Here is a 27,789-nt window from a genome sequence, read left to right as displayed (position 1 = left end):
GCATAGCACAAGTTTGAAATACGGACAGTATAGAGCCAATACTTGTGACTTTAAATACAAAAATGATACATGCATACAGATAGCATAATCATAACCAGCAAACCATAACCTTGTCTTAGACACCTTATTTGACTCCTTTTATACAAGATTTAGTGCCACTACAGGACCTCGGTTGCAACAATGCTCTGTAAGGTCCCAGTTTGTGTCAATAACATCACAGAGGGTGGCATGTGGGTTGAGTGGAGGCGGGACTTGACATCTCAATAGCGAATGAGGTAGGGTGGAGATAGTTTGTCTGATGCGACAGAGGAGGAGGAACCAGTGGTGAGATTCAAAGGGAGGGATGACATGGTTAAAGTGATAAGCTAAGAAAACTATCTTTGAAGCAGCATTCTGAGTGGATATAAGTGGGGTAAGATTGCATCTGTCAAGGGCAGAGAGAAGGATGTTGCAGTAATCGAGATAATGAGAGCCTGGATCAGTTTTAGCTGTGTGGACGGATAGGGATGACCGTAACTTACAGATGTTATGCAGAAAGAATCACTAAGATTTAGATGTAGCATGGATGTGGGGACCTAGACAGAGGTCTAAATCAAAGATGATGCCCAGGTTACAGGCAGGGGGGTGGTGGTGGTGGTATTGACAGTGATTGAGAATGGAGACGAGGCGGAGAGGTTGGGGGTGAAGTACAGAGTTCGGTCTGTGAGTTCTCCGCATAGATGAGTTTGTGGATGAGATTACTCAGAGATAAGACGTAGAGGGAGAAGGGAAAGGCACCAAGGAGAGATCCCCATGGAACCCCCACAGAAAGTTGGAAGGGGGATGCGGTGGATTCATTTTCCCTTCCTCTCAGGTTCTTCCTGTCCTCCCCTTGATGTGGGATCACTTTTAATTTCTCACTTCTTTTCCCCTCTTCAGCTTTTGTCTTTCAGCTAAGGCTACGTCTACACTACGCAGCCGCGCCGCTACAGCCGTGTCACTAAAAGGAGCGCAGAGTAGCTGCTCTTTCTCAGCAGGAGAGAGTTCTCCCGCCGACAAAATAAATCCACCCCCAACGAGAGGCCGTACCTTTGTCGGCGGGAGAGCGCTCCCGCTGACAAAGCACTGTCCACACTGGCGCTTTTCATAAAACTTTTGTCGTTTTGGGGGGGGGGGGGTGTGGTTTTTTCACCCCCCTGACAACAAAAGTTTTACCGAAGAAAGTGCAGTGTAGACAAAGCCTTAATCTCTCTCCTCCCTTCAGTTCTCTGTTTTTAATTTCCTCTATACCCGTCCTCTTCCATGAGCTGCTGCAATTCTCTGGCCAAGTTTATTAGATGGCTATTTTACTCTTTTTTTTTTTTTTTTTTTTTGGTTAACTCCCCTCCGCTGCCTTTCTCTGTTTCTTTTCCTTGGAAGATGGTTATAGAAATAATAAATAACAGTAGTTAGCCCTCTTCCTTATAGTAAGCAGCCTCTTGAAATGGCCAGTCCTTGGATGCCTGTATGGTGAATGCTGGACTCTCGCACTCCCAATTGTTGCCACAGCCTGTAGCATAGATGTTATACTGAAAGGGGCCTAGAGTTCTGAGCCCCAAATGTTAATTATACATTTGTATTTTTATCAGATTTGGTGAAGTTCCACCTTGGCCTTGGTCTAACTTACGCTTCTGAAGCCAGTATTGTTGTGGATTTGGATTGGAGAAAAGTACTGGATTTGAGAAAAGTAGGGCCAGAATTGGGTTCATAGTGGCACCTTCATTACAACCTTAACTATGGAGAAGTTACTGTCACTCTAGATTGCTGATGTTTAAGTGGTCACTAGACTTCAGAGTCAACACACTACTTATAGGAATGGACCATTCATACCACTCTGAGCTGCTTTGGATCCAGTTTGGAAGCTTTTGTTTGCATAAGTACTAGAAACTTAATTTACTAAGGATGCTCATACGTAAGCGTATTCACAGAGAGCCATAGTAAACAATACAAAAATAAAACAGATCCCTGCTTCTAAGAGCTTACAGTGTAAATAGACGAGAGAGGAAGAGAGAAAGCACAATATTTTGAAATCCTATCCTAATCTGCAGTCACACAGTTCATTACCCTTTCCAACTTTGTGCCCATTTCACTCTTGTAGTATGCTCTCATTTAGTTACATTTGTTCTAACTCTGTTCTATTAACTGTTTCCAACCTACAACCCTGCCTCCTCCATCTCCAGATTTCCTCATGCTTAGAAGTAACCTATTTCCCAAGCCCCTGGAACTGTTGAAGCCCTGCATTGCCCTAGTTTGGAGCAATCAGGAGTCCCTACTCATGAGATGTCAGGTGCCAAAGTTAGCTATTCTGTGACTACCAAAGAAATGCCAGCATGTTCCATAGGCCAGTCCACCCCCAACTGTGTTGTAGCATCATTGCTGATAGGGAAAGATCAGGTCTGCCTCTCTCCCAATTGTTTCAGTTTTGACTCACCATTCTGAGTGAAACCGTTTCTTACGCAAGCCTCCTTGCACCCACTGTAGCTTCCTATTTTAGGAATAAACTAATGCTGCTGCTGCTCTTTACTCTGGTTCTTTATTAGGGAGGGTTGGTGGGAAAAACTGATCCTCCCTCCCATAGTGACTAATAGGGGTTACTCGCTGTTCCTGCTGCAGAGCTGCTCTTGTGTGTCTAAATGCTGGGCTTATTCCCATATACACTCTTCTCCCCCCCCCCCTACCCTCCCCCAGGTTTCTGAGAAAGCTCAGGCCCACTCATACGGGCTCTTCTCCCCTTTCTTTTGTTAGGGCAGGCTTCCTCAAGAGAGCTCCATGCTGACCATCTTCCTCCATCAGCTCTTGCAGTGAGTGGAAGAATAAGCTCAGGCTGTCAAAACTGCCCCTTTGATATAATGAGAAACCTGGACTTTCCAACCTCTTGTGATTAGCACGAACCTCCTCCCCCACCTGAGGCCAAATTAATATATTTTAAACTGTTCCAAATTGCCTCCATTATCCTTCTTGGATGGAGAGCAGATTTGGTTGTGCTTCATATGTGCATTGAATTTGAAAAGGTCTGACCGGCCCTCTTTGGAGTTACCTCTCTGACTTGGACCAAATTCTGTTCATGTAATATATATCAGCCCCACTACCTTACTATCTTAAATCTCCAACATTCCCTTCCCATTCAAAGGACAAGAGTGCACAGGGTTGATGAGCAAGTGAAACCTTCCCCAAATTCTGTACCTAGGCGTGTGAATTTGGGGAAAATTGGCCTGTAACCTGCCCCCTAGCTCTAATCTCCACCTGGGCCTTTTTGCTTCTCCCCCTCGTATTTGCCTACTGTAGTCTGTTGGCAATACTAGCCGCTTGGAGTGGAAGCCTCTATCCAAGCCCCTTGACTAAGATTGAGAGGGGATGTAGGTTCCAGAAACTCCGGGAAGCTGTGGGAAACCCATCAGCACCTCCAGTTTACGGGTCCGAGTCTGCATGAGATTACCCATACAACAATCTTAAAAAACCAATTTATTAAAATTGGAAGGACAGTTGAATCAAACACAACTTGCTTAATGTATCCAGATTTACATTTTTCATAAACTAAACTAGATAATCCATTCCCAGATTAATTATAAAGAGGGAAAAGGAAAGGCAAATAGCTTGTATCTCTTGAACGCAATACCCTGACTCCTCTAGACTGGCTTCCTCTCTTGCTGTCCAGATAACTACTTTTTTCTGCTGTCCCCAGGATCCTGTTATCAGACCCCTGCATTTGGGTTAGCTTGTGGATCCAGATGTACCTCCCTTGTTGCAGGGCAGCTGCCCTGGTTTTTCCAGTTTTCTTCAGTTACCTAGATGCACCAGTTAGTTAAAACTTATGGGCAGGTCCTCAGATCTACTGTCACATGTCAGTTTACTGATCCTCCCTGTCTCCCCACTGTAGCCCTTTCAAAGAGAGGGGGATGTTGAAGGTTTTAAAGAGACAGCAGAAGATGGTAGCGTTTATATACATTATGGATATTTGATTGTTCCAATTCCTTCATCATTAAGCATGTACTGTCTACACGCATGCGCTCACACACTCTCTCACTCTGTTTCTGTATAAACACACGCAGCAAGCGTGCTTGGGGACAAAGCTGCCCTGATTCAATTAGTCACTTTGATACAGAATTCCTGACTGGAGAAGTTACAGCCGAGCACTGATTCCCCAGGGGCTTGAGCCCAGCCAGGCTCTGGGCCTGAGCAAATGGAGAGAGACCTCAATAAATATGAATTTAAACAAAATAGTGATGACTCTGGCTTTCGCCAGTTGAACCATTCTGGTCTGTTGAGTAACTAACATGCATTTTAAAGATTTTTCTTTTTTCCCTACATACATATTTAACTGATTGGTCGAAATGGCTGCGTTTGCGCTGGTGTAATTGATCCCCGTTTTTCTTGAGAAAGCACCTGCTGGAACTGAAGTTCAGGGAGCAAGCAGGGTTTATCATCTGCCAAGAAAGTGATTATTTTTTTTGTTTTGAATTGTATCAAATTCAAATCCTCTCCCAGGGGAAAGCTGGGGTAAGTGGCCTAGATGCTGTCAGAAGGTCCATAGGCCTGTTTTTTATTTATAAAATGTGCCTGGTGGGGCTGAGTTCAGACAAGGCTGGGGCTCTGGGCACACATTGATGTGGTCCCTGAGCGGCTCTCCCACAGCTCTGGGCCCCCTCTATGAGAGGCGGTGGTGGGACCTCTCAGAGCAGTGGGTCTTGAAGCTAACACCCCAGTTAGATGTATGGAGCTATTCACTGCTCTGAGGGCTGCTGTTTCAGGCAGTGTCTGCATGCTCGAGTAGACATCACTGTCTTGGTTACATTCTGGCACATCTTCAAGCTTTTCTTCAAACCATGAGGGCTAGAAAGTTTTATTTTAAAAAGTGAAAAACTGAATTTCTGATATAACCAGTTCACTCCAGGCACAGGCGTATCGTGCTTGTGCCTTTAATCTGGCCTTGGTGCTTTTCCAGCTCTCTGAGTACAGAACTACAAACATGGAGTAAATAGCAAATGTAATAAACAGTCTGACTCAATGTTAGTTACTTATGTTTTTCTCTCTTCCCTCCCCCCAATTCCAAAAGAACTCCAGCACCTGAAAAGCAAAGTGGAAGGCCTCTCACTTGTGTAGTCTCCATCTTTGCAAAGTCGTTGCCAAACTAAACAGTATGCTCTCAGCTCTGTTCTCAGCCCTTAGTATGTTCATCACAGATGCATGGTTCTCCTCACTTACAAACCAGTCCATTAATCACTCTCTGGGTGCTGTATCATGAGGGACCTCTGCATAATGCTCCCTCATCTCCTGTTCTGATTTACCGCCTTTGTCTGCAAGTGACATAGCAGATTGAGTGTAACCTTGGGTCACTTGAGGAATTAATCACTCTTCCTGGTGCCCACAACACTCACCAAAGGGAGATGAGGAGCTCCACCAGAGATGCTGCTTGGCTTTTGTGGCATCAGACAGTTAAATAGAGGTTAATGTCTGAGCCAGAGAGCAGAACTGCTCTAGGGATGAAGCTGAACAATCAACACCTCAGTTCACTTAACAAAACCCGGTGAATTCTGGAGCATTAGCCCCATTTCTCTCAGAGACCGGGAAAGGGATTTTTGAGTCCTCCTTTCCCCCAACCTTTTCCTAGGGAGAATTCAAATTCAAGGATCTATCTCCCTGCAGACTTAAATAAATATACACCGCTACCTCGATATAACACCACCTGATAGAACACGAATTTGGATATAACGCGGTAAAGCAGTGCTCCGGGGGGGGCGGGGCTGCGCACTCCGGTGGATCAAAGCAAGTTCAATATAACATGGTTTCACCTATAACGCGGTAAGATTTTTTGGCTCCCGAGGACAGCGTTATATCGAGGTAGAGGTGTATATACATTTGTTTGTTATAGTCCATACCTCATTCTTCTTGTTAGTGTGCTCTTTTCCCCTTTTTTCTGTGTCTGGGACTTTCCACCATCCTGGCAGAAGGTTTAGTGTTCTTTCAACTCCTCTTGAGTAGAAAGTTCTTAAAGCTTGATTCCTATAGGTCTCTTATTTGGCAGTGCCATTCTCCATATGACTCCATTTTTGTATTGGTGCAAGTGCGTTCTTCAGTCTCTTCTTTCCGGTAACCAATCCATTCCTCTGCCTGAGGGCTGGATTCTGCTAGTATGTGTGGAATGGCCACGGGTAATTCGGGAGGTGTTCCTCCCGCCTTCCCCCAACCCCAAATGCTACCATAACATGCCACTCCAATGCTATTAAGTGTGAGGCCCTCCCCAGAATGATGTTTCTGGAGAGGTTGGAGCCTGAATTTGGAAAACTCGCTTGATTGTGTACTGGACTCACTATACTTCTGCTTCCACCTACCCCATTTAAAGAGAGAAACCTTTACTGCAGAAAGGTGCACTGTGTACACGGCCTGACAGATGGAATACAGAATGGCCAGACAGGGTTGGGGAAAAGCAACCACCAATTCTTGTTAGTAAATGAAGACCAAAAAAGTCTAAGGGCTAAGGTGCTGCAGGAAAAATGTTAACTCTGAGAACTGTTGTTTTACTTACACACACACACACACACACACACACACACACACACCCTACCTAGCAAAACTCCCTCTGCTGCACACTTTCCAGGCTACATGTGTTGGGACACGTGTGCTTTAAACCTCTCTTGAGCTGAGTAGGCTACACCACTCCTTCTGTGGCCTCTCTGGCACATTTCCTGAGCACAGGCATTCTGTGTGTTACACCTTCAGAGAAATGGGATCATGTGGTTCAGCTGCCCATGGCCTCCTATGACCAATGCTGATTTCCCAGTAGCTTAAGCACACCCTCTTCCAGAACTCAGCTGTGTGGGTGTTCTGGGGTCACAGTTTAACTCTTCAGGGGTATGTGAGAGTGAAGTAAACAGACACAGACTTTGCCCAGGATTCTAAACACCATTGCCATTTACTTAGCATGACAAATACACAGATCTAGACAAAATAATAAACACACCAGTATGTATTTCCCTGCCTCAGTTTCCTCATGACTCTGGAGCATTCTCTGGGCTTAGGACCGAGTCCTCTGCGGTGTCTAGGATCTCCCTTCATGTGACTTCTGTTAAGAATCATAGTGTCTGTCTTGAGGTCAGCTAACTTCTGACTTCCTTAGTTTGTTCCATATTTAAACAAGATGCCCCTGCTATAAAACCATGTCAGTGTCTTCCTCTCTCCTGCCCAGAGCTTTCTGTGTCTGAGCAACCCAGCCTCTGTTGTTTTTACAGGCTAGCATCAACACCCTTTAGTTTCTTTGCTCTGTTGCAGAGGATTTTCCTCTTCCCACTTCCCCAGTTGGAGAGAACTGGCTCTCCTTGCTTCAGCCATCCCATTGTCCCAAGGTGTTTCCACTTGAATAGAGGACCGTTAAGATTTAATGACGAACCATTGTCTCTGATCTGGCAGGTATGTGACCACAGCCCCTGTCACTGCATGGTTGACTCACTATACATTGAGGCATTCCATGATGCAGTACTTTCTTACAACCAAATTCATAAGCTGTATATAGGTTCAGTTCATAGGACTAGTAAACTCAAGCACGCACTGGATGTCTCTTCCTACTCTTCTGACCCTGTTTACTTATGCCTGAGCAGTGCTGTTAAGTGATAATCCAGTTCAGAAGCCAGTCACAAACTTGGACTATCTTAAACCATGCAAAAACTGAAATAAACTAGAACAGTGTTTCTCAACCTGAAGGTCACTACCCAAAATTGGGTTGCGAGGATGTATCAAAGGGTCGTGTGGGAGGCCTTGGTGGTGGTGTTGGGGTTGGGTCCTGCCCCTGGGGTGGTGATGGAAAGCCACCAGGGGGAGGCCATGGCTGCCCCTCATTTGCTCCATGGTGGCAGCTCTGATCCTGTGTGTCTGACTGGGCTCGGCTCAGTTCCCCGCTCCAGGTGTTGCAACCTGGTACATGGGGTTGCAGCACTGCTGAGGTTTGGCCCAGCGACTCCTCTGTCATGAAGATGGGGGACCAGCCAGGCCAAATTTGAATGAGGGGTGCTGCAACCCTCTGTGTCAGGTTGCAGTGCTACTCAAACAAATTGGCCAAACCTGACCGGCACTGAGATAGAATCATAGAATTATAGGAGTTGAAGGGACTTTGAGAGGTCACCTAGTCCAGTCCCCTGCACTCATGGCAGGTTTAAGTATTATCTAGACCATTCCTGACAGGTGTTTGTCTAACCTGCTCTTAAAAATATCCAGTGATGGAGCTTCCACAACCTACCTAGGCAATTTATTCCACTGCTTAACCACCCTGCCAGGAAGTTTTTTCCTAATGTCCAATCTAAACCTCCCTTGCTGCAATTTAAGGATCCTTGAGGTCACAATGACCCCAGCAGGGAGATGAGCCCAGCCAGCCCCGTGGGTCAGGAGCTGTCACTGTGGTACGCACTGTGTACTTTTTTTAGTACTTAAGGTGTACATTGTTTATCCTGGGTAAAAAAATATTGAGTAAGCCAGATGTTTTTTGTACTAAAGCTGTTTACTGGGTTGCGACGGGCCATCAAGGTTTACAAATGGGTCCTGAGCCCAAAAACATTGAGAACCACAGGACTTAACATTTCAGACTCTGGAACTTTTTATCTCTCAGATTCCTGAGTACTGAAGCAGGACTGACACGGATTCCACTAACGATAATCTAAATTAGGTCCTTTTCAAGGAACCTATAGAGTTGTTTACTAGCTCTTCTTTCTTTGAGCTTGAATAGGTTGTTTCTGATCCAAGAGTTATGAAATTTCACATCTTCCCAAGAGCTGTAAAATCTGACTAGCTACAAAGGGTGGTGGTTCAAGATCCCTGTTTGTTTGCGTGGCTGTACACAAGTAGGCTGAGACCCTGAAATCTGCTTTGTGAAGAGAAGAGACTAAAATGTGAAGGTTTTTGGAAAAACAAATGCTGCTTGTCCTTGAGGAGATCATATGGACTGGATAGGATTTTGGTCTGACATAGCCATTCATGCCACAATGCTGGTCTCCAGGTCCATAGGAATTAATTATGAAACCCCCTTTCAATACCTGGACGCAGCATTTGAGGATGAGCAGGAGGTGATGTTGGACAGCTCTCGATGCCTCACTTGTTGTGGGGATTCAACTCTTCTTTGTTACGTTTCTGTGTTAAGCCTCCCCTTTTATAGTGGGAAGAACATTGAATACTATTTAGTTCTCCATAGAGCCGTGTGTGTGGTACTCTGCATCCACAGGGGCTAGAATCCAAGAGCTCTGACAGATAGTTGTGAGCTGAGAGGAATGGGAGGATATGATCCATGGTCCTGCTTCAATTCCATCTCCACATAGGTTTCTTGGGCCCTGCTGTCCTTGTGGGAAGATGCAAGACTGAATGCCGAGAAGAATAGTAAAGAAGATTGGCAGAGTGATTGTCCCTTTGAAGCTGAAGCATCTTGACTATGAATTACTCCCTCATTCGATTTGGAAGTGGACTGAGGGTGTGATTGTGCAGGGCTAGGGAAACCGTAGCCATCCTTATAAGGGAGTGCTTCAGCATAATTGCTGTTTTTGCCTGGCAGCACTTAGCAGCTTCTGGAGGGTGGGGATGGAGGCTGCCTGAGCAGTAGCATGCTTTGGGGTGAACCCTTGTCACATGCACAAAGTGCTTGAGTTGCTTTTTAAAGAGCTCCCCTTTTGATCAGTACCTCCCTTTTTGAGAGGGGAGGGAAGCCGTAAGCTTTGTACAGTTGGATAGTTTAGTTATTTATTGATGTGCATGCTGTGCTGCTGGGTTTGAGACTCCATTGGGCTAGAAGGTTTTAGGAATCATGTATCCTTGGAAACTGATCCCAAGAAGCTAAACTTGCTGCATTTGAATACCTCCTGAGATCCTTTGTGGATGAATCAGTCATTCTGTCCCAAGTGGCCTGGGTGATTAAGTCTTGCTGCCAGCGGGGAGAGTATGAGGATAGTAGGGAGAAATTAATCTAACTCCTACTGTAACATGAGGGGATTGTGCTGGGTGTTTTAAAGCTATGGCTTCTGGCATTCAGCTGCTCCATGCTAGAGAAACTCACCATTGCACTGGTGGCTGATGAAAATCAAAACTGCTCAGAGGGTTGGAGGCATGGAAACATTCTTGGGATGCTTGGCTGCCCTGCAGCTCCCATTTTCCTTTTCCTCCCCACTTTCTTTGCTACTGTCTGTAGCTGCCCATTCCTCTTTTGATCAGTGTGCTCCCAGGTGGAGAGCAGCTTGAGGAAAAGCTTCTTCCTGCCTTGTCCCTCTCTCCCTTTTTTATTCTGTTTAAATTGTGTTGTCCCATAACTTGGACTTCCAGTTCCCTTTTTCCTCTTCTCGACTACTGCTTCTGTTTGCAGTCCCTGAGTAATATTGTGCGGGGTAAAATGGCAGTTCCAAAACCTTTTCCTCAGGTGCTGATGTCTGGCAGGCAGGCGGTCCGTTGAGCTCACAACAGAAAGTGCTGCCGAACAGAAGGCAATTTATATCTCCTTGTAGTGTTTTAAAAAAAAAAAAAAAAAAGCCTATTTTAGCAAGCTGGGCTTGAAGCGTCTCCTAGTGTGCGCAGAGTTAATCTTCATCACCGAGGCATTGATTGACAATCTGGAGGATGTTAATGTGTGATTCTCCCCGTGAACGGGGGAGGAGAGTGGAAATTGCAGTTTCTTTGCTAATTGTACTTTAGATGTCATTTGTGACAATTTCATGTTGTCTAGACAGAGATTGTGGAGCAATTGCTTCAACAGAGCCTAGTGTTAGCCTGCTATGGATCTGGGCAGCACTGGGGTGGGGGGGAAGGGAGCTCATTGCTCCAGAAGGGACACTTGAATCAAGCATTGCCAAGTGAAGGGTTTCAAGAGGAGGTGCAACCCGAATTTTTTGTGTCAACATCATAGACTGTTTATTTAGTGGCTAGTACTTGTTGCAGCTGCTGTTCCTTCAGAGATCATCTTTTTCTACCTATAACAGAATTACTAGTAATGCTGTTAGCACTGACAGTACTTCAGACTGCTGTAGCCCCTCTGTTAATAATGAAAATTAAACCCAGTCTTTGCCTCCTAGACTAGGTCTTCCTAGAAGCAGCTGTTTCTGACCAAAGATCATTGATTTCTGCTTTCAGGTTCCCAGTGTTGGGCATATTCTAACGGGGGGAGGGGGTGAGTGATCCATTAGCCCATTATATGGATTTAAGAACTGGAGTTTGAAGTCTAAAGACTATGGAAGTGTATCATTTTAAAAGCAGGCACCACAGTCTCCTTGGGGATTGTAGGTAACAATATTAGTGTTGTAGACCATGGAGGCATTATTGATGATGATTAACAGTACCTCATTTATTGAACCCATTTATCTGGCTATGAAAATGAACACCGAGCTGCAAGTTGGTCCTCAGGGCTTTAGCTTGGAACAAATTTATTTTAACTAATAAAACAAATCGCTTTGACATTAGTGGTTTTAGGTGCAGGTCATCTCTGCCATCCTCAGGAACAGAAGTAGAAATTGCCCCTCTGGATCCCACATGATCACATTTTGCTGTCTTTTTGTTTTGTTCCCAACTTCTTATTAACATTGATGTCTGATGTCCAGAGCACACTTGTAACTTTGTCCTCTCAGAGTATCAAGAGAGATAAGATAACCAAAAACCGGCACTGAAGCTTAAAATCAACTACTGCTCGTGAACTTTTATACATGGCATTTGGATGGGGCCTTAGAGTGCATGTAGGGAAGGCAGGTGGGTACGAGACATGGTGATGACCAGGGTGGTTTTGCTATTCCTAAATTCAGAAGACTTTACCCTTTGGAGGAATATGCTGGTACTTGATGACTGTTCTTTGAATTAATCCATGCAGATAATCTCCAAGAGACTACCGCAGAGTCTCTGAGAATGCTCAGTGGAGTGCATGTGACATTCCTTTCCAGATTGGGGGGAGAGCCCAGGGGCTATGGGGTTTTTGGGTGGAGGCGGGGGGAATGCTGCAGTGCTCAGGGTGACGATGCCATGCAGCAGTGGCAGGAATTGTGGCTTCTTTGGAAACTGAGTCATGTGCTCTTCAGGAGAAATAACAGAGCTTGAATCTCTGGAAAAGTAACCCAATGTAAAAGTAACTCAGTGCCTAGGTAACTCAGCATTCGTTGTCAGTCTTGAAACCTCTAATTCTCTTGGATTCCTTGATAATTTAAAGCAGAGACGTCAATTTTCAAACCATAATAGAGGTTTGGTTTGAGAACACAATTATCTTGAAGAGCCTAAGTGTTTAGCTTAATCACTATCAAGCCTAGGCAGACAGCAAGGCAACAGGAAATCTGCCTTGCTGTGCAAGTTCAGTGAAGTTTACACTGCAGCATTTTTCTCTGTCTTTTCTGTGGTTGACAGAACATAAGAGCCACTGGTACTCTCTAATACTAGCTAGTCCAGGATGGTTAATGGACAGTTTCCAGCCAATAAGCTATTCCCTGGTCTGACACATCCATGCTATGACCAAGCAGTGCTGCATTTGGGAGGGTCATTGTCTCAGCTTTTCCATCATGGTTGATGGGAGGCTGCTGGTTTTAGGGAGCTCTGTGTAAGCAAGGTGTTTTGGGGGGGGTGTGTGTGTGTATGTTTTTGTTTTGTTTAGAACACCAAAATACCCATAAACACATACTAGTGAGGGCTTTTGGTGTCCTGTGGCCTGACTTCCGAGCAAGGGAATCAGTGAGGGGCAGTAAACAAACACAGTTTGTCCATGTCAAGAACATCTTCCAGTCCTGTATGAGCCCCTTAGCGTAGGGTGGCAGAAATTCCTGACAGACTGCTAAAGCAGCATCAGTGATTACAGGGCTGGCTACTTTGGACTGCTTGCCCCAAGAGAAAAACAGCCATCTGCAGCTTTCTCTTGAGACATCCATGCAGGAGTGAGTCAATTTGGGAGTTCTTCCGTCTATAATGGGACTCTTGTATGCTTTGAAGCTTTATATGGCAAAAATTTATGCCAGCTATCACTGGCCCTGTTTCTGTAGTCCCATGCATGTCTATAGCAATGAATCAGTAATACAAATAATCTCAGACGATATAAGGAAGCAGGAGACATGGGGCTGCTGCTGTATGGCCTTCAGCTGGTCACTTACTGACATTAACGTTTTTGTTTTTATTTCTAGGAGGCTGCTGGAATCTTCCCTCATTTCGCTATCACGCTATGACGGAGCAGGGTCCCGGGAGCACCCAATCTACCCAGATCCAGCCAGGTAAGACTAAGTGCAATCCAGATTCAATCCTGTTTCTCTGCCAGAGGCACTACTGCTGTGGCAGCAACATATACTGAGCCCCTTGGGAATAGTACTGATATCTGATCCATCTCACCTTTTATGGCGCATCACTATGGAGATGACCGTAGTGTTGGGTTTGGAGAGTCCCATGCCCTTTGACGTTTTGACGAGCCCCTTCCACACTACCTTTCATTTAAATCAAAAGGCCTTGGGCAATAACAGAGAGACAAAAGAGAGGTAATGAGGTTCAAAGAGCCTGTTACTGTGTGAGGGTCTTGGTCAAGGTTGGATTTAGCCCCATTTGGGGAAGGGAACTCTTCCTCTTCCTTCTCTCTGCCTACATCTGTGTGTCAGATGAACCGAGTGGAGGGAAAGACTCCATACAACTGAATACAGATCTGAGGTTCTTAAAGAACCTGGTGGATAACCTTATGATCCAGAAAGCAGATAATTCAAACCAGAAGAGAAGTCACCCTGGATATGCTGCTTGACTAATAGGAAGGGACCAAGTGAGGATGTGAAAATAATAGGGTAGGTTGGAGCCAATGATAGCAATCTATTTGGATGCAACATAGTAAGGCGAGGGGATGTAGAGAGTACAGAGGATGATGATACTGGATTTTAGGAAAGCAAATATTTGGGAAATTAAGAAACTAAGAAATTAAGTAAAGGTGATGGAAATATTGTAATGCATGAATGTAGGAGAAGGCTAGAGAATCCCTAGATGCCATACACTACAATGGCTCTAAAAACAAAAATACAGACAAGGAGACCGGAGTGACTTTAAGGACATGGCTCAAAGATCTGAGTGTGAAGAAACCTAACAAAATGTGGAAATAAAGGACAATATGTGGTCAAGTCTTGAGGTAAATAATAAAGGAAGGATGAGTTAATGCTGCTGAAGGGGGTAAGAGTCTTAAGGGATCTTACAAACATATTGGGGGGGGGGAATACTACAGAGGAAGCAGGCTCATCAATAAATGAGTGATGAAATCAATGATAAGTCTGATAAATCTGTCTCTCCACAAGGGGGGGAGGAAGGGGAGGAGAAAAGGCCTATTCTGAGAGCCTTGTAAATGTAACTGTTGATGGAAGCAGGTGAGAGAATACTTGGAAAAATTTAACCTATCCACATCTGTGAGTCTGAATGGCATGATCTACGGCGTTAAGTGTGTTGGCTAACAAAAAGCAAAACACTGAAAATTATTTCTGAAAAGTTCCAAAACACTGACATTAGAGAGAGAAAAACACATGCAGTGCTGTTTAGCCCACAGAGATGTTGATAGGTGAGAATGTTTTGGAGAATTAAAAAAAAAAAAATCAAATGTGGCAGAATTATCAAAACCAGAAAGGAGTAATTTCTGCCCATACTGCTTAGCATATCAAGAAAGCAACAGATGGGGTAGTGTGACCCACAGAGAGAATCTGTCAGAAGAGGGTAATGGAATCCTGAGCAATAAGCGGCATTGGAGGTTTATAAAGACTAAATCGTGACAAATGTGATCAGTTTTGGAAGGAATTAGCAAAGCTAATGACTGAGAATTCGGCAGCTATATCATTTGGTATAGCTACTCATGAAACCTTTGATACTGTCATGTGAACTGAAGTTGGGTTAAAGGGACCCTATGCAAAGGGAAACAGTCAGTGGGAATGTACTAGGGTGACCAGATGTCCCGTTTTTATAGGGACAGTCCCGTTTTGGGTGATTTTTTTCTTATATAGGCGCCTATTACCTCCCACCCCCGTCCCATTTTTTCACAGTTGCTATCTGGTCACCCTAGAATGTACTGAGGTTAAGTGTACAGTGACTTGCTGCAGGAGCTGGGTTTAATGTTACCATTTTAATGATCTGAAAGAGAGATTAAATCTGTATGTTGTTACATAATGCTAACTTGGGAGGTTTGGCAGTAAAGAGAGTAACATAAGCTAAATTGAAAAAAGGCAATGTCCACGCAAGGACTTATACTGGTATAATACCTGTACAATTACAGCAATAAATCTCCCTGGGTATTCAAGGTTAATAATATGGGTATGGACTTAAAATACACATCTTATTCCCCCAAAATAGAAGCATATTAATCCATTTCTGGGAAGCTAATTTGAAATCCCAGCATTCAATGGGAGGGAAATGCTGTGGAAAGACTCGAGGGTAAAAAAGGCAATAAATGATTATAAGCCTACAATTCAACATGGTGTCAAAAATGTGATGGAGTCCGCTGCCACAAAACCTTCATGAACTGTGAGCTTTCATTCTGGAGTGTGGGCTGCGGGCTAGTGTTTCTCTGAGGCTCTGAATGACCCACAGAGAATGCTGCCATCACTCTTGGATGATTGAAAACCAGAAAGATGCTGACAAATGTATCAAATGTGTGTTAGAGGACTAATGAAAGTGGCTAAAGGGGGGCTGGAGGGATTTATTTACAAGGAAAGATTAAAATTAAATGCTAGGAATACATGGGGCAACAAAAAACTTAATCTGAATATGTGGGAATTTTCTAACAGTGAGCGCTATTAGGTGTAATGTGGAAGATACCCCATTGACTGGAACACCTAAATCCAGAGTGGCTCTGGCTCTCTGGGAGATGAGTCTTAGGCTATGTTTACACTACGCAGCTTTTAGCGACACAGCTGTGCCGCTACAGCCAGGCTGCTAAAAGGTGCACAGTGTAGCCGCTGTTTGTCGGCAGGAGAGAGTTCTCCCACTGACAAAAAACTTCAACCCCCAATGAGCAGCAGCAGCTTAGTCGGCAGGAGAACGCTCCTGCCGACAAAGCACTGTTCACACAGGTGCTTGTCAGTAAAACTTTTGTTGTTCGGGGGTGTGTGCGTGTGTGTTTCACACCTTTGAACGACAAAAGTTTTACCGACGAAACTCCAGTGTAGGCAAAGCCTAATTGATCTCTTCCATGTTGAATTTCTGTAACATGTGACAGAAGGTACAGCTGCTCCAGGTATCTGTTACACTGGAGAACAAAATCAAGTGCAGTTTTCATCTTGGAAACAATTTTTAAAACAAATTCTTGCTCTCACCACATGGAACTTTGAGGGCTGTAAATAGTTGTGAAAGTTTTAAGTGAGAGAATTGGGATTATAAGGATCTACTGGAGGAAAAGGCCAATGTTGTGAGATTAATCTGTGTTTAATAGCAGATCCTTCTCTCCTGCAGAGGGTTAGGTGCATGGATCCATCAACTGGAGCTGAAAGTTTGAGTGGGGTAAGGGTATGATCATTGCATAGCTTCCCTCAGGTTTATTGATTATGCTAGACCAAAGGGCATCCTTTGAGACAATGGGATCTTTCCAATTTCCCCTAGACCTTCCTAGAAATGTAGGGGAAGCTGTTATTTCCATTGATTGCAGTTGAGTGTGCTGCAGAATCTTCTGATGTTGCAACTATAGGTCTGCGCCTACCAGATGCCTCCTACAAAACACAGTGGAAAAGTTACTTGAAGCAGAGATGGAATTAAATAACTCTTTTAAAAGACCAAGCTGTATCTTGTCTCTAGGGAAGTTTTTAAAGCTTCAGCCACACTTTAAAGAATTTCAGTTCAAGGTGATTCTGTTTGATCTAGATTTTTAGGTTGCACCAACCACTTGTTGTATGAGGAGTGGTGCTTGGTTTGAATGAATAGTGTAGGATATGGAATGAGGCAAGGAAAATTTGGATCACTTTGAAGCTATGTTTCAAAATTCACAGGAATCTTATGATGGAGTTGAAAAGGCCTGTCCTCTGTTTAGATGGTCTCATTGGTTGGACTTCTTCAAGGTCAGCTTGGCTGTTAAGTCCTTTCCCTGGACTTCCAGATTTACTAAGACGACAGGAAAGGAAAGCAGCAAGGGAATTGCTGCCCTAGGACAGGTGCTCTTTGATGGCAGTTATGCTAGTACAGCTTGAAATTAGGATGTTCATATTAATATCCCAGCTAGACAGTTTTACCTGGACTCTGTCTCTCCAAGCAGCTACATGTCAGACTGTGTGTAGTCGAAAAGATTCCAAGAAAATCAAAGTTGCTGGAGCAGTTACTATGGGTAGGACTGTAGCGTTGTCTATTCAGCAGGTCTGAATGTTGACCCTGATGAGTTGAGTTGCTTACATGCAATATGTCCTCCTCTGCTCAGGAAGCATGGAAGACACAGGAGCAGCAGTTAGTGCCTGGTACCTAGCTTTGCCTCAGTTCAAATGGGTGGGCATGTATCTGTAGCACAATCTGCAAGATAACAGGCAATATGTGAGATCTCTAGAATGAGTAGTCTGTGGTTGCTCACTTGCAGTTATTCTTTATTGCCAAAACTGAAGAGGCCTCCTGGTTTCCTTGTCTTTCATTCGTCTTTCGCTCTGTTCCCTCAAGCAGGGAATAGGCATAGAACAAGAGGGTTAACCCCTGAAGGGGAGATATTTCATTATGTGGAACAGCTGCTGCTGGCGAGGTGTGTTTCTACTTTCCTATTGTAGACTGGTATCCCACGCTGCCATCTTGCCATGAAGTTGACTTTGGGAACAGCCATGAAGTGTCTGTGGGTATCCATGTGCTGGAAGCCATACTGCAGAACCTTGATAACAGACAGCAGAGGTTTTTGGACCTGCTCGGCTGATCTAACGGTACTTACAGGCATGACAACAGAGTAGAAACAGGAAATCAGTTACTTAATTAAAATATACATGTTGACTGCTGAGTCTTGTGTACTAATGGAAGCAAGTCCATCAGCTTTAAACAGCTCTGCTGTCAGCAACAGGGAGGGGGAAGTTACTCTGCTTCTGGGCAGCTTGGGGCTGGGGACATGAAAATGCAAGTGTAATTCTCCCTTGGTCAGAAGGAGTGCCTAGTGTTACTTTAGCGATCCTTCAGGTATTTTCAGGAACAGAGACCAGAGCTCCTTCAGCTGGTGGAGAGTCTTCCTAGGAAACAAGGGGAGGGAGGGATGCTTTAGGCTTGGAGAATCCTAATTCTGAAAAGAAGTGGTCTTCCCTAAGATCTTGATTGCCCATTTATCTACATGGCCAGACTGGTTAGAGTTCTGTGGGTTGTAACTGAGCACTTTGTATTGCCTAGTAATCCATCCTTGCATGCCCACCTCTCTATTTAGGGAGCAGTATGTTTGAACTTTTGCTTTAGTGCCAACTAAAGCAAATGTTTGAATGCTGCCATTCAGACCCTCCTCCTCTAGGTTCCTCATCAGTCAGCACCATTGCTCCATGCTGTAGTCTACGCTGTTAGACTACGCTGCTTGGTGCTGGATTCTGCACTGCTGAAATTGGCCTCAGGGTTCACAGTCAGCAGCTTGAACAATTGTTGTCACACATCCAGCAATGCAGTCTCTCAGTCTGCCACCTGCGTTGGTAATTGGAGTCCATTCACTGCAAGCATCTGTGTGATCCATATGCACCTCATGTACTGAGTTAATTTGGATCCTGTGGTGTCAAAAGTAGCCTACTGTCTTGTGGACTACTACAAAGTTTGTGTGTTTCTAGGGGGCTCTGACAGAATACACCCCTTTATTCACATCCTATACGCTATTGTAATAATCTTTGTACAAAATATGCCTTGTAAGATATCATTTGAAAACTCATAATTTGCTGGTCAGTGTTGTCCTGGTAAAATATGTGTGGCAACATTGTATGTGAAGTTATAAGATCCCCCTGTATGGTGGTGTTAAACATGTTCCAAACCCGACATCCCTGCCGAAACAGAAGTTGGCAGACAGGTCTGTCCTAAACAAAGGAATGTGTGCTCTGCTTAGTTTACATTTAAGCAGTAAACACCGCCATCAAGCATGAAGGGAAGAGAAAGGAAGTTCAAATGGGTGAAAAAAACAGCAGGGACTATCCTTCCACTCTCTTTGGCTCCTGGTTCTTGGCTGGAAATGTTTTTCAAGACGGGGACTGAAACTATAAAAAGGAGCGAAAGCACCCAAAGGGACCCCTCTCTTTCTCTCTGCCCGTCACATTCACTGCACTTGAAGAGACAAAGGAAGCAGGTGTTAGACTCTGGGGGAAAGATTCTGATGTGAGAATTTGGTCACTAATCTGCTGGAGTATGAGATGAGAAACTTTGCTTGACTCCAATATAGTTTGTTAGGCATTAGTAAACATTTTATCTTTATTTTTCTTGTAACCATTTCTGAGTTGGACAGGGGCAAGGGGGTTGGCTTTCAGCGCCCCCATTATTTAAAATGTTCCAGCGCCACAGTCCCCATCCCATTTTAAATAAAATGCATTCCAATGAGTGCATGAGGATTTTTCTCTCCATGATTCAGTGGGATGAGAGAGGCTGGAAGTGCAAAGTGAACTTTAAGGGCATAGGAGACACTTTAGAATTGCACTAGGTAGAAATCTGAGCACAGTTTGTTCAGGGCAGCCAGTGCAGACCAGGCAAAGAGTGAGAATCTAATCCCAAATAGTCAATAATTCAGTTCTAATAATAAACAGGCATTTTCATAAACAGTATGCTAGGGAGATGGTTATTTAAGTATTTGAGGTGTTAAAGGTTTGTACCCCTAGTAAATCTTTGTACTAGAACAATCACATGTACCTCTGTTGCTTCCCCCTCCCCCCAAAAAATATTTATTTAGGAAGTATTAACAGCTTATAAATCCTTGCCATATAACTATCAGAAACAAAACAATCATTACAACAGTGAGCTTTTGTTTAAAGAGACATTATACAGGAATATAGTCATCAGAGCTCTCTAGTTAATGGCATTACCATATTACAAAATGAGCATCATTACAACACACAAGGCTTTTTAACGTTGAGGCATCCATCTGAGTTGGTAAATGCCGTGGTTACCTGATGAGATTACCCTCACTGAGTGAAACCTCAGCCCTTCTGTTTGCAAAGTGAGAGAGAGCTGTTGAGCTTTGACTCCATTTGGCATTCGTGTGAATGTCATGTTTTTTGGTGAATGGCACTGTTCATCTATTGTGGGCTCTGAAGTGACCCTCCTGCTTACCCCAGTGACTTACTAAATTCACCTCCTCTTCTGGATCAAGTGCTGCAGGAAGAAATCTGGATTATTACTGTTTGATTACAGATATTGAATTACATATATTGGCCACTAAAAGTTGTGTTTTGTTGGCCTCCTGAGATTGTCTAATCAAGCATATGTAGACAGAAAAGCAGGCTGGTATCCAGTAGGGAGTGTTGGAGAGTACAGATCACTAGAAGCTAGTCTGTCATCTGGAAGGGTGATTCAAGGCCCTAGTTGTCTCACTGGTCTTCCTAGTGAAAAGAGAATTTCATTGCTAGGCTCAGCTAAATGAGATTCCTTCTGGCCAGCTATTCATATGGTCTTGACTACCAGGACGTGGATAGTCATTTCCCTGTCCGCCTGTAACAGGTGCTGGTTATGTGTAGAAGCATTTATGCGTGCTCAGGACTTATGGTATGGCAGTGGGGGGGACTGCTAGGCACAAGTGAATAGACATTTGGTTTCTCATTATTTCTTTCATACTAGAATCCTAGAATATCAGGGTTGGAAGGAACCTCAGGAGGTCATCTAGTCCAACCCCCTGCTCAAAGCAGGACCAATTCCCAACTAAATCATCCCAGCCAGGGCTTTGTCAAGCCTGACCTTAAAAACCTCTAAGGTAGGAGATTCCACCACTTCCCTAGGTAACCCATTCCAGTGCTTCATCACCCTCCTAGTGAAAAAGTTTTTCCTAATATCCAACCTAAACCTCCCGCACTGCAACCTGAGACCATTACTCCTTGTTCTGTCATCTGGTACCACTGAGAACAGTATAGATCCATCCTCTTTGGAACCCCCTTTCAGGTAGTTGAAAGCAGCTATCAAATCCCCCCTCATTCTTCTCTTCTGCAGACTAAACAATCCCAGTTCCCTCAGCTTCTCCTCATAAGTCATGTGTTCCAGCCCCCTAATCATTTTTGTTGACCTCCGCTGGATTCTTTCCAGTCTTTCCACATCCTTCTTGTAGTGTGGGGCCCAAAACTGGACACAATACTCCAGATGAGGCCTCACCAATGTTGAATAGAGGGGAATGATCATGTCCCTCGATCTGCTGGCAATGCCACTACTTATACAGCCCAAAATGCCGTTAGCCTTCTTGGCAACAAGGGCACACTGTTGACTCATGTCCAGCTTCCCGTCCACTGTAACCTCTAGGTCCTTTTCTGCAGAACTGCTGCCTAGCCATTTGGTTCCTAGTCTGTAGCAGTGCATGGGATTCTTCTGTCCTAAGTGCAGGACTCTCTGCACTTGTCCTTGTTGAACCGCATCAGGTTTCTTTTGGCCCAATCCTCTAATTTGTCTAGGTCCCTCTGTATCCTATCCCTACCCTCCAGCGTATCTACTACTCCTCCCAGTTTAGTGTCATCTGCAAACTTGCTGAGAGTGCAGTCCACGCCATCCTCCAGATCATTAATGAAGATATTGAACAAAACCGTCCCCAGGACTGACCCTTGGGGCACTCTGCTTGATACCGGCTGCCAACTAGACATGGAGCCATTGATCACTACCCGTTGAGCCCGACGATCTAGCCAGCTTTCTATCCACCTTATAGTCCATTCATCCAGCCCATACTTCTTTAACTTGCCTGCAAGAATACTATGGGAGACGGTATCAAAAGCTTTGCTAAAGTCAAGGAATAACACATCCACTGCTTTTCCCCTCGTCCACAGACCCAGTTATCTCCTCATAGAAGGCAATTAGGTTAGTCAGGCATGACTTGCCCTTGGTGAATCCATGCTGACTGTTCCTGATCACTTTCCTCTCTAAGTGTTTCAGAATTGATTCCTTGAGGACCTGCTCCATGATTTTTCCAGGGACTGAGGTGAGGCTGACTGGGCTGTAGTTCCCCGGATCCTCCTCCTTCCCTTTTTTAAAGATGGGCACTACATTAGCCTTTTTCCAGTCATCCGGGACCTCCCCCGATCGCCATGAGTTTTCAAAGATAATGGCCAATGACTCTGCAATCACATCCGCCAACTCCTTTAGCACCCTCGGATGCAGCGCATCCGGCCCCATGGATTTGTGCTCATCCAGCTTTTCTAAATAGTCCCGAACCACTTCTTTCTCCACAGAGGGCTGGTCACCTCCTCCTCATGCTGTGCTGCCCAGTGCAGCAGTCTGGGAGCTGACCTTGTTCGTGAAGACAGAGGCAAAAAAAGCATTGAGTACCTTAGCTTTTTCCACATCCTCTGTCACTAGGTTGCCTCCCTCATTCAGTAAGGGGCCCATACTTTCCTTGACTTCCTTCTTGTTGCTAAGATACCTGAAGAAACCCTTCTTGTTACTCTTAACATCTCTTGCTAGCTGCAACTCCAAGTGTGATTTGGCCTTCCTGATTTCACTCCTGCATGCCTGAACAATATTTTTATATTCCTCCCTGGTCATTTGTCCAATCTTCCACTTCTTGTAAGCTTCTTTTTTGTGTTTAAGATCAGCAAGGATTTCACTATTAAGCCAAGCTGGTCGCCTGCCATATTTACTATTCTTTCTACACATCGGGATGGTTTGTTCCTGCAACCTCCATAAGGATTCTTTAAAATACAGCCAGCTCTCCTGGACTCCTTTGCCCCTCATGTTATTCTCCCAGGGGATCCTGCCCATCAGTTCCCTGAGGGAGTCAAAGTCTGCTTTTCTGAAGTCCAGGGTCCGTATTCTGCTGCTCTTCTTTCTTCCTTGTGTCAGGATCCTGAACTCGACCATCTCATGGTCACTGCCTCCCAGGTTTCCATCCACTTTGCTTCCCCTACTAATTCTTCCTGCTTTGTGAGCAGCAAGTCAAGAAGAGCTCTGCCCCTAGTTGGTTCCTCCAGCACTTGCACCAGGAAATTGTCCCCTACACTTTCCAAAATCTTCCTGGATTGACTGTGCACCGCTGTATTGCTCTCCCAGCAGATATCAGGGTGATTAAAGTCTCCCATGAGAATCAGGGCCTGCGATCTAGTAACTTCTGTTAGTTGCCGGAAGAAAGCCTCGTCCACCTCATCCCCCTGGTGGTCTATAGCAGACTCCCACCATGACATCACCCTTGTTGCTCACACTTCTAAACTTAATCCAGAGACTCTCAGGTTTTTCTGCAGTTTCATACCAGACCTCTGAGCAGTCATACTGCTCTCTTACATACAATGCAACACTCCCACCTTTTCTGCCCTGCCTGTCCTTCCTGAACAGTTTATATCCATCCATGACAGTACTCCAGTCATGTGAGTTATCCCACCAAGTCTCTGTTATTCCAGTCACATCATAGTTCCTTGACTGTGCCAGGACTTCCAGTTCTCCCTGCTTGTTTGTTTCCCAGGCTTCTTGCATTTGTGTATAGGCACTTAAGATAATTCGCTAATCGTCCTGCTTTCTCAGTATGAGACAGGAGTCCTCCCCTCTTGGTCTCTCCTGCTCCTGCTTCTTCCCGGTATCCCATTTCCCCACTTACCTCAGGGCTTTGGTCTCCTTCCCCCGGTGAACCTAGTTTAAAGCCCTCCTCACTAGGTTAGCCAGCCTGCCTGCGAAGATGCTCTTCCCTCTCTTCGTTAGGTGCCTAGCACTCCTCCTCCTTGGAACACCATCCCGTGGTCAAAGAATCCAAAGCCTTCTCTCTGACACCACCTGCGTAGCCATTCTTTGATTTCCACTATTCGACGGTCTCTACCCAGGTCTTTTCCCTGCACAGGGAGGATGGACGAGAACACCACTTGCACCTCAAACTCCTTTATCCTTCTTCCCAGAGCCACGTAGTCTGCAGTGATCCGCTCAAGGTCATTCTTGGCAGAATCATTCGTGCCCACGTGGAGAAGCAGGAAGGGGTAGCAATCCGAGGGCTTGATGAGTCTCTGCAGTCTTTCCGTCACATCGTGAATCCTAGCTCCTGGCAAGCAGCAGACCTCTCGGTTTTCCCGGACGGGGTGGCCAATAGACGACTCAGTCCCCCGAGGAGGGAATCTCCGACCACCCCCACCCGCCTCCTTCTCTTGGGAGCGGTGGTCATGGAACCCCCATCCCTAGGACAGTGCATCTCATGCCTTCCAATCGGTGGAGTCTCCTTCTGCTCCCTTCCCTCAGATGTATCATCTAGTCCACTCTCCGCATTAGTACCTGTGGAGAGAACATGAAAACGGTTGCTCACCTGTATCTCCATTGCTGTTACATGGACGCTCCTCTTTCTTCTTCTGGAGGTCACATGCTGCCAAATTTCTTCACCGTCCCTCTGTCCCCGCTGCGCAGCCTGCTCTGATTCTTCGATATCCCAAAGTGCTTTACAATAACAAGAACCTGTATCCCAGGAGTCTAGAAACTCCTATCAGTCTCCATCTACAGACTTTGCACAGCCTAGGTTGATAAAATCTGTTTGATTATTGACCAGGTCATTAATCAAAGGGCCTTCAACCAAGTATTTGTTTGCAGTTCTTCGTGAAAAATTAAGTTCCTCCTGTACCTTGTATTGTGGCGACTAGCAGCAGGCACAGACCTCTGCTTAATGTCTCATCTGAAGGTTGCTGCTGCCTTTCCCCTCAGAACTGATTAGCAGGGTCCTTCTTATGAATGGTCTTGGTTCTTGGTGGTTGTTCAGAGCCCTCTGCTGGAATTAGTTAGCTGAGGTGGTGATAAATGAAAGCGCATGTTCCAAGGAATCTGAAAAAACAGTGTCTGTTAACCATCAGTGGTGCTGTCTGCAGATACTGTTGTGTCTGTCCCCCAGCAGGAGAATGAGGTGGAAGGCTTATCTTTAAAGGGAAAGTTTCCTTGCACTCTTCTCCATTGCTCTTTTCCTATTTTTTGCTTGTCTCTGTACCACTTATTTCCCAGCCATTGTATATGGGGTGCAATGTCCTTTCCCTCATGATCACCAGATTTCAACAGGAAAAGTAGGATTGCACTCTCATTCTCTGCTCCTTTGGGTCCTCAAGTTACAGGTTATAACGTGTTTCTTTCTCTCTTCCTTTTTCAGGTTGTCTCCTGCAGCATATTATGCCCAGAGAATGATCCAGTATCTTTCCCGGAGGGACAGTATTCGCCAGCGCTCCATGCGTTACCAACAGAATCGTCTCCGCTCTTCCTCGTCGTCTGCTTCCACCTCAGAGAACCAAGGCCCGTCTGTAGAGGGAAATGATCTGGAGTTTGAAGACTTTGAGTAAGTGTGTGCACCCTGCCTCTTCCCACTACATCACATTGTTTACCCAATGGCTGCTCTATAAGTTCCTACTGCTCAGTAAGCAAACTTGTCTCAGGCTTGTTTAGGCCATTTGATCAGAAATTAGAGCAGCATCTATCACTAATCAGTCCCCTGAACTTTTATAACAAATAAATGAGAGACAAATTGAGCTGCCTACTTCACTTCAATGCCTCCAGCTGACTTGCTGCTGGAGTTCTAGTTAAGCAGGATCCTGTCCTGTCCTGTCCTTCATGTCAAGGGCAGAATCCAAGGAGGGACATGAACTCAAAGCTGTAGCAGAGTAGGAGCAAGGAAGATCTTTCAGGAGACAGTAGTGCTTCATTGAGCTGAGTAGAGGGAGAGAATAGTCAGCATGTGCTTCCATTCTCCATTTACTGTAGCTATGGAGACAGCTTTGGGGGGCTCCCTTGTCACAGGGGTTATAAGGTTGAACCCTGACTTCAGTACAGATGATAAATGGACCAATGTGTGGCAGAAAGAGAGATTCCTCCAGTCAGAGCTGAAGACAGCAAACCTCTACGATGACTGGTTCTCTCTCTCTCTCTCTCTCACTATTTCTGCTGAGTAGTTTTCCTCTTAGACGAGGCCTTCCTCCATTCTTAATCCCCTATGCTGGGTTCCATGCAAGCCTCTGCTTGGAACTGTGTTGTTGGACTGTACTGTGGTGTGGCCCTGACAAACTGACTTGCAACAAGTTCTTTCCACTGTATGGAAGGGTGAGGTTCTTCACTCAGGCATCTGACTAACTGTAGTGGGTTGCTCAAAGAGTTTGGGTGTCAGTTACTGTCAGAGGCATTGAGATAAGAAAGGTCTATCTTGCATTCCCTGCCCTGCTGCTTGTGACCTTTTCATTCATTCATTATTTGTTCCATTTCGAAGTAGAATTTTCCCAGCTGTTGCAAGTATCCACTTTTATTTTGATCCTTATCACACTTATGTTCTCCAAGCACAGGATCCCCACACAAAACAATCTGCTCAGGGGTATTGGGACTGTGGGAGCTGTGAGCACTCCAATGGCCTGGGCTTCTAGACTGTCCTCAACAGTGTCTCCTTCTGGCATCAGAAGGATTAACCTCTCCCACTGTCAGAGCTCTTACCCTCACTTCCTACAGCACCACCTTCTGGGGTAGCAGCATGCCCCATGTCATTTGATTCAAGGTGAAGCCCCTTTTATGAAGGACAGTATTGAATTTACATCTCCCAAAGTAGCAGCAGATAAATCCCTTTCCTGGTGAGGATTAAGGGGGTGGCAGAATTTTTCTGAAATGTTATTCAGTGGAGCTGTCATTTCACACTCCAGCAATTAAATACTCGAAAGCGCAAGGGGAGTGCATGCATCTTCTCTTTTCATTGTGGCCTTATTTGTGTAAGATGTAAATGAGGGGAGATATGCAGAAGTGTCAGCTGCCTAATAGCTTTCCCTAAGCAACTCTGCAGGCTGGAGGAGCATCAGTGTGACAGCCTCACAGGCCCATTGTGTGAGGGGAGAGCCCAGCAAACACAGCCCTTAGTATTTCCATTATTGCCTCCCATTCATCTTCTGGGGAAGGTGGTTCTGCTGGTGAAAATGGATGGTACATTCTCCATTCACACAGCAAAGCCGATACCTGTAGAGAAATGTGTTCCCCTGTAGATAATATTCACGCAGTTCCAGAGCCCATTCGGGGAAGCAATTCACTCAGGCACACTGAGGCCGCCTTTCATTTCATGCTGAGGAGTCTTTCTTCCCTCTGTGCTAACCAACCTTTTTGGGAATGAATGTTCCATATTGAATTCTGCCCCTCTGCATCTTAAGGACATTTTCTGCCTTTCTTTCCTCTGTTTCATTGTCTCTCTGGCTGATAACAGGGACCTAGCGTGGGGACCTTTGCATTGGAATTTGCCTTGTGACTCATCTTTCAGTTTTGTCCGCTGACCTCTCGCAGTGAAGCCTTTTTTGTTTTCCTTCAATCTTTCCAATTGTCCCTTCTTTGCTTTACCTTTCCTGATTCATCTTTCCCTTTTCTGCTCTTATTGAGCTGGTTTAGCTTCCACTGTTACCCGCACTCTCTAGGGCACTCCACCTTTATCCTTCTGTGGGCTCAAGGCATAACCTGGTTAAATTAGGCACCCCCACCCTTTCCCGGTTCCTAGGACTCGGGGCGTATTCTTCTGGGGGGTTGTGTGGCCTTTTACCAGTGAAAGTGCCTTACACATTAATAGTCTTAACCTCTATTTGTTAACAATTACCAAAGCAGAATGCACACGCTAAGCTTACAGTGCTCACCACTGCCAATAAGGCAGATTAACTTTTCCTGGTGGCCAATCGGGATCAGGTTGTCCGGGGCTCCTCCAGTTTCTGCCTGATATGGTTGGCAGGGGGTTGAGTCTGGCAGCTCTGATCCTGGGTTGTGTCCTGGAATTAGGTTCCAAGGAACTTCCTTTTGGAC

At 45.1% G+C, this 27,789-nt stretch overlaps 1 protein-coding gene across 2 annotated transcripts in view; it reads left to right on the top strand.

The window, feature by feature from the left end:
• The window catches only part of AMBRA1 (autophagy and beclin 1 regulator 1), a 193,082-nt gene that overhangs the window by 43,537 nt on the left and 121,756 nt on the right, over window positions 1-27,789 (top strand). For both annotated transcript variants that reach the window (XM_024214879.3, XM_024214870.3), the window contains exons 8-9: window positions 13,122-13,208; window positions 25,136-25,318. In XM_024214879.3, the coding sequence (XP_024070647.1) occupies window positions 13,122-13,208; window positions 25,136-25,318 (270 nt within the window). The remainder of the gene's footprint in view (window positions 1-13,121; window positions 13,209-25,135; window positions 25,319-27,789) is intronic.

The sequence above is a fragment of the Terrapene carolina genome, unplaced genomic scaffold (genome assembly GCF_002925995.2).
Source record: "Terrapene carolina triunguis isolate 2854851 unplaced genomic scaffold, T_m_triunguis-2.0 Scaffold96, whole genome shotgun sequence".
In the NCBI taxonomy this organism is placed as follows: Eukaryota; Metazoa; Chordata; order Testudines; family Emydidae; genus Terrapene; species Terrapene triunguis.
The sequence above is the reverse complement of the archived record's forward strand: the minus strand, read 5'-3'. Positions and strand labels throughout refer to the sequence as shown.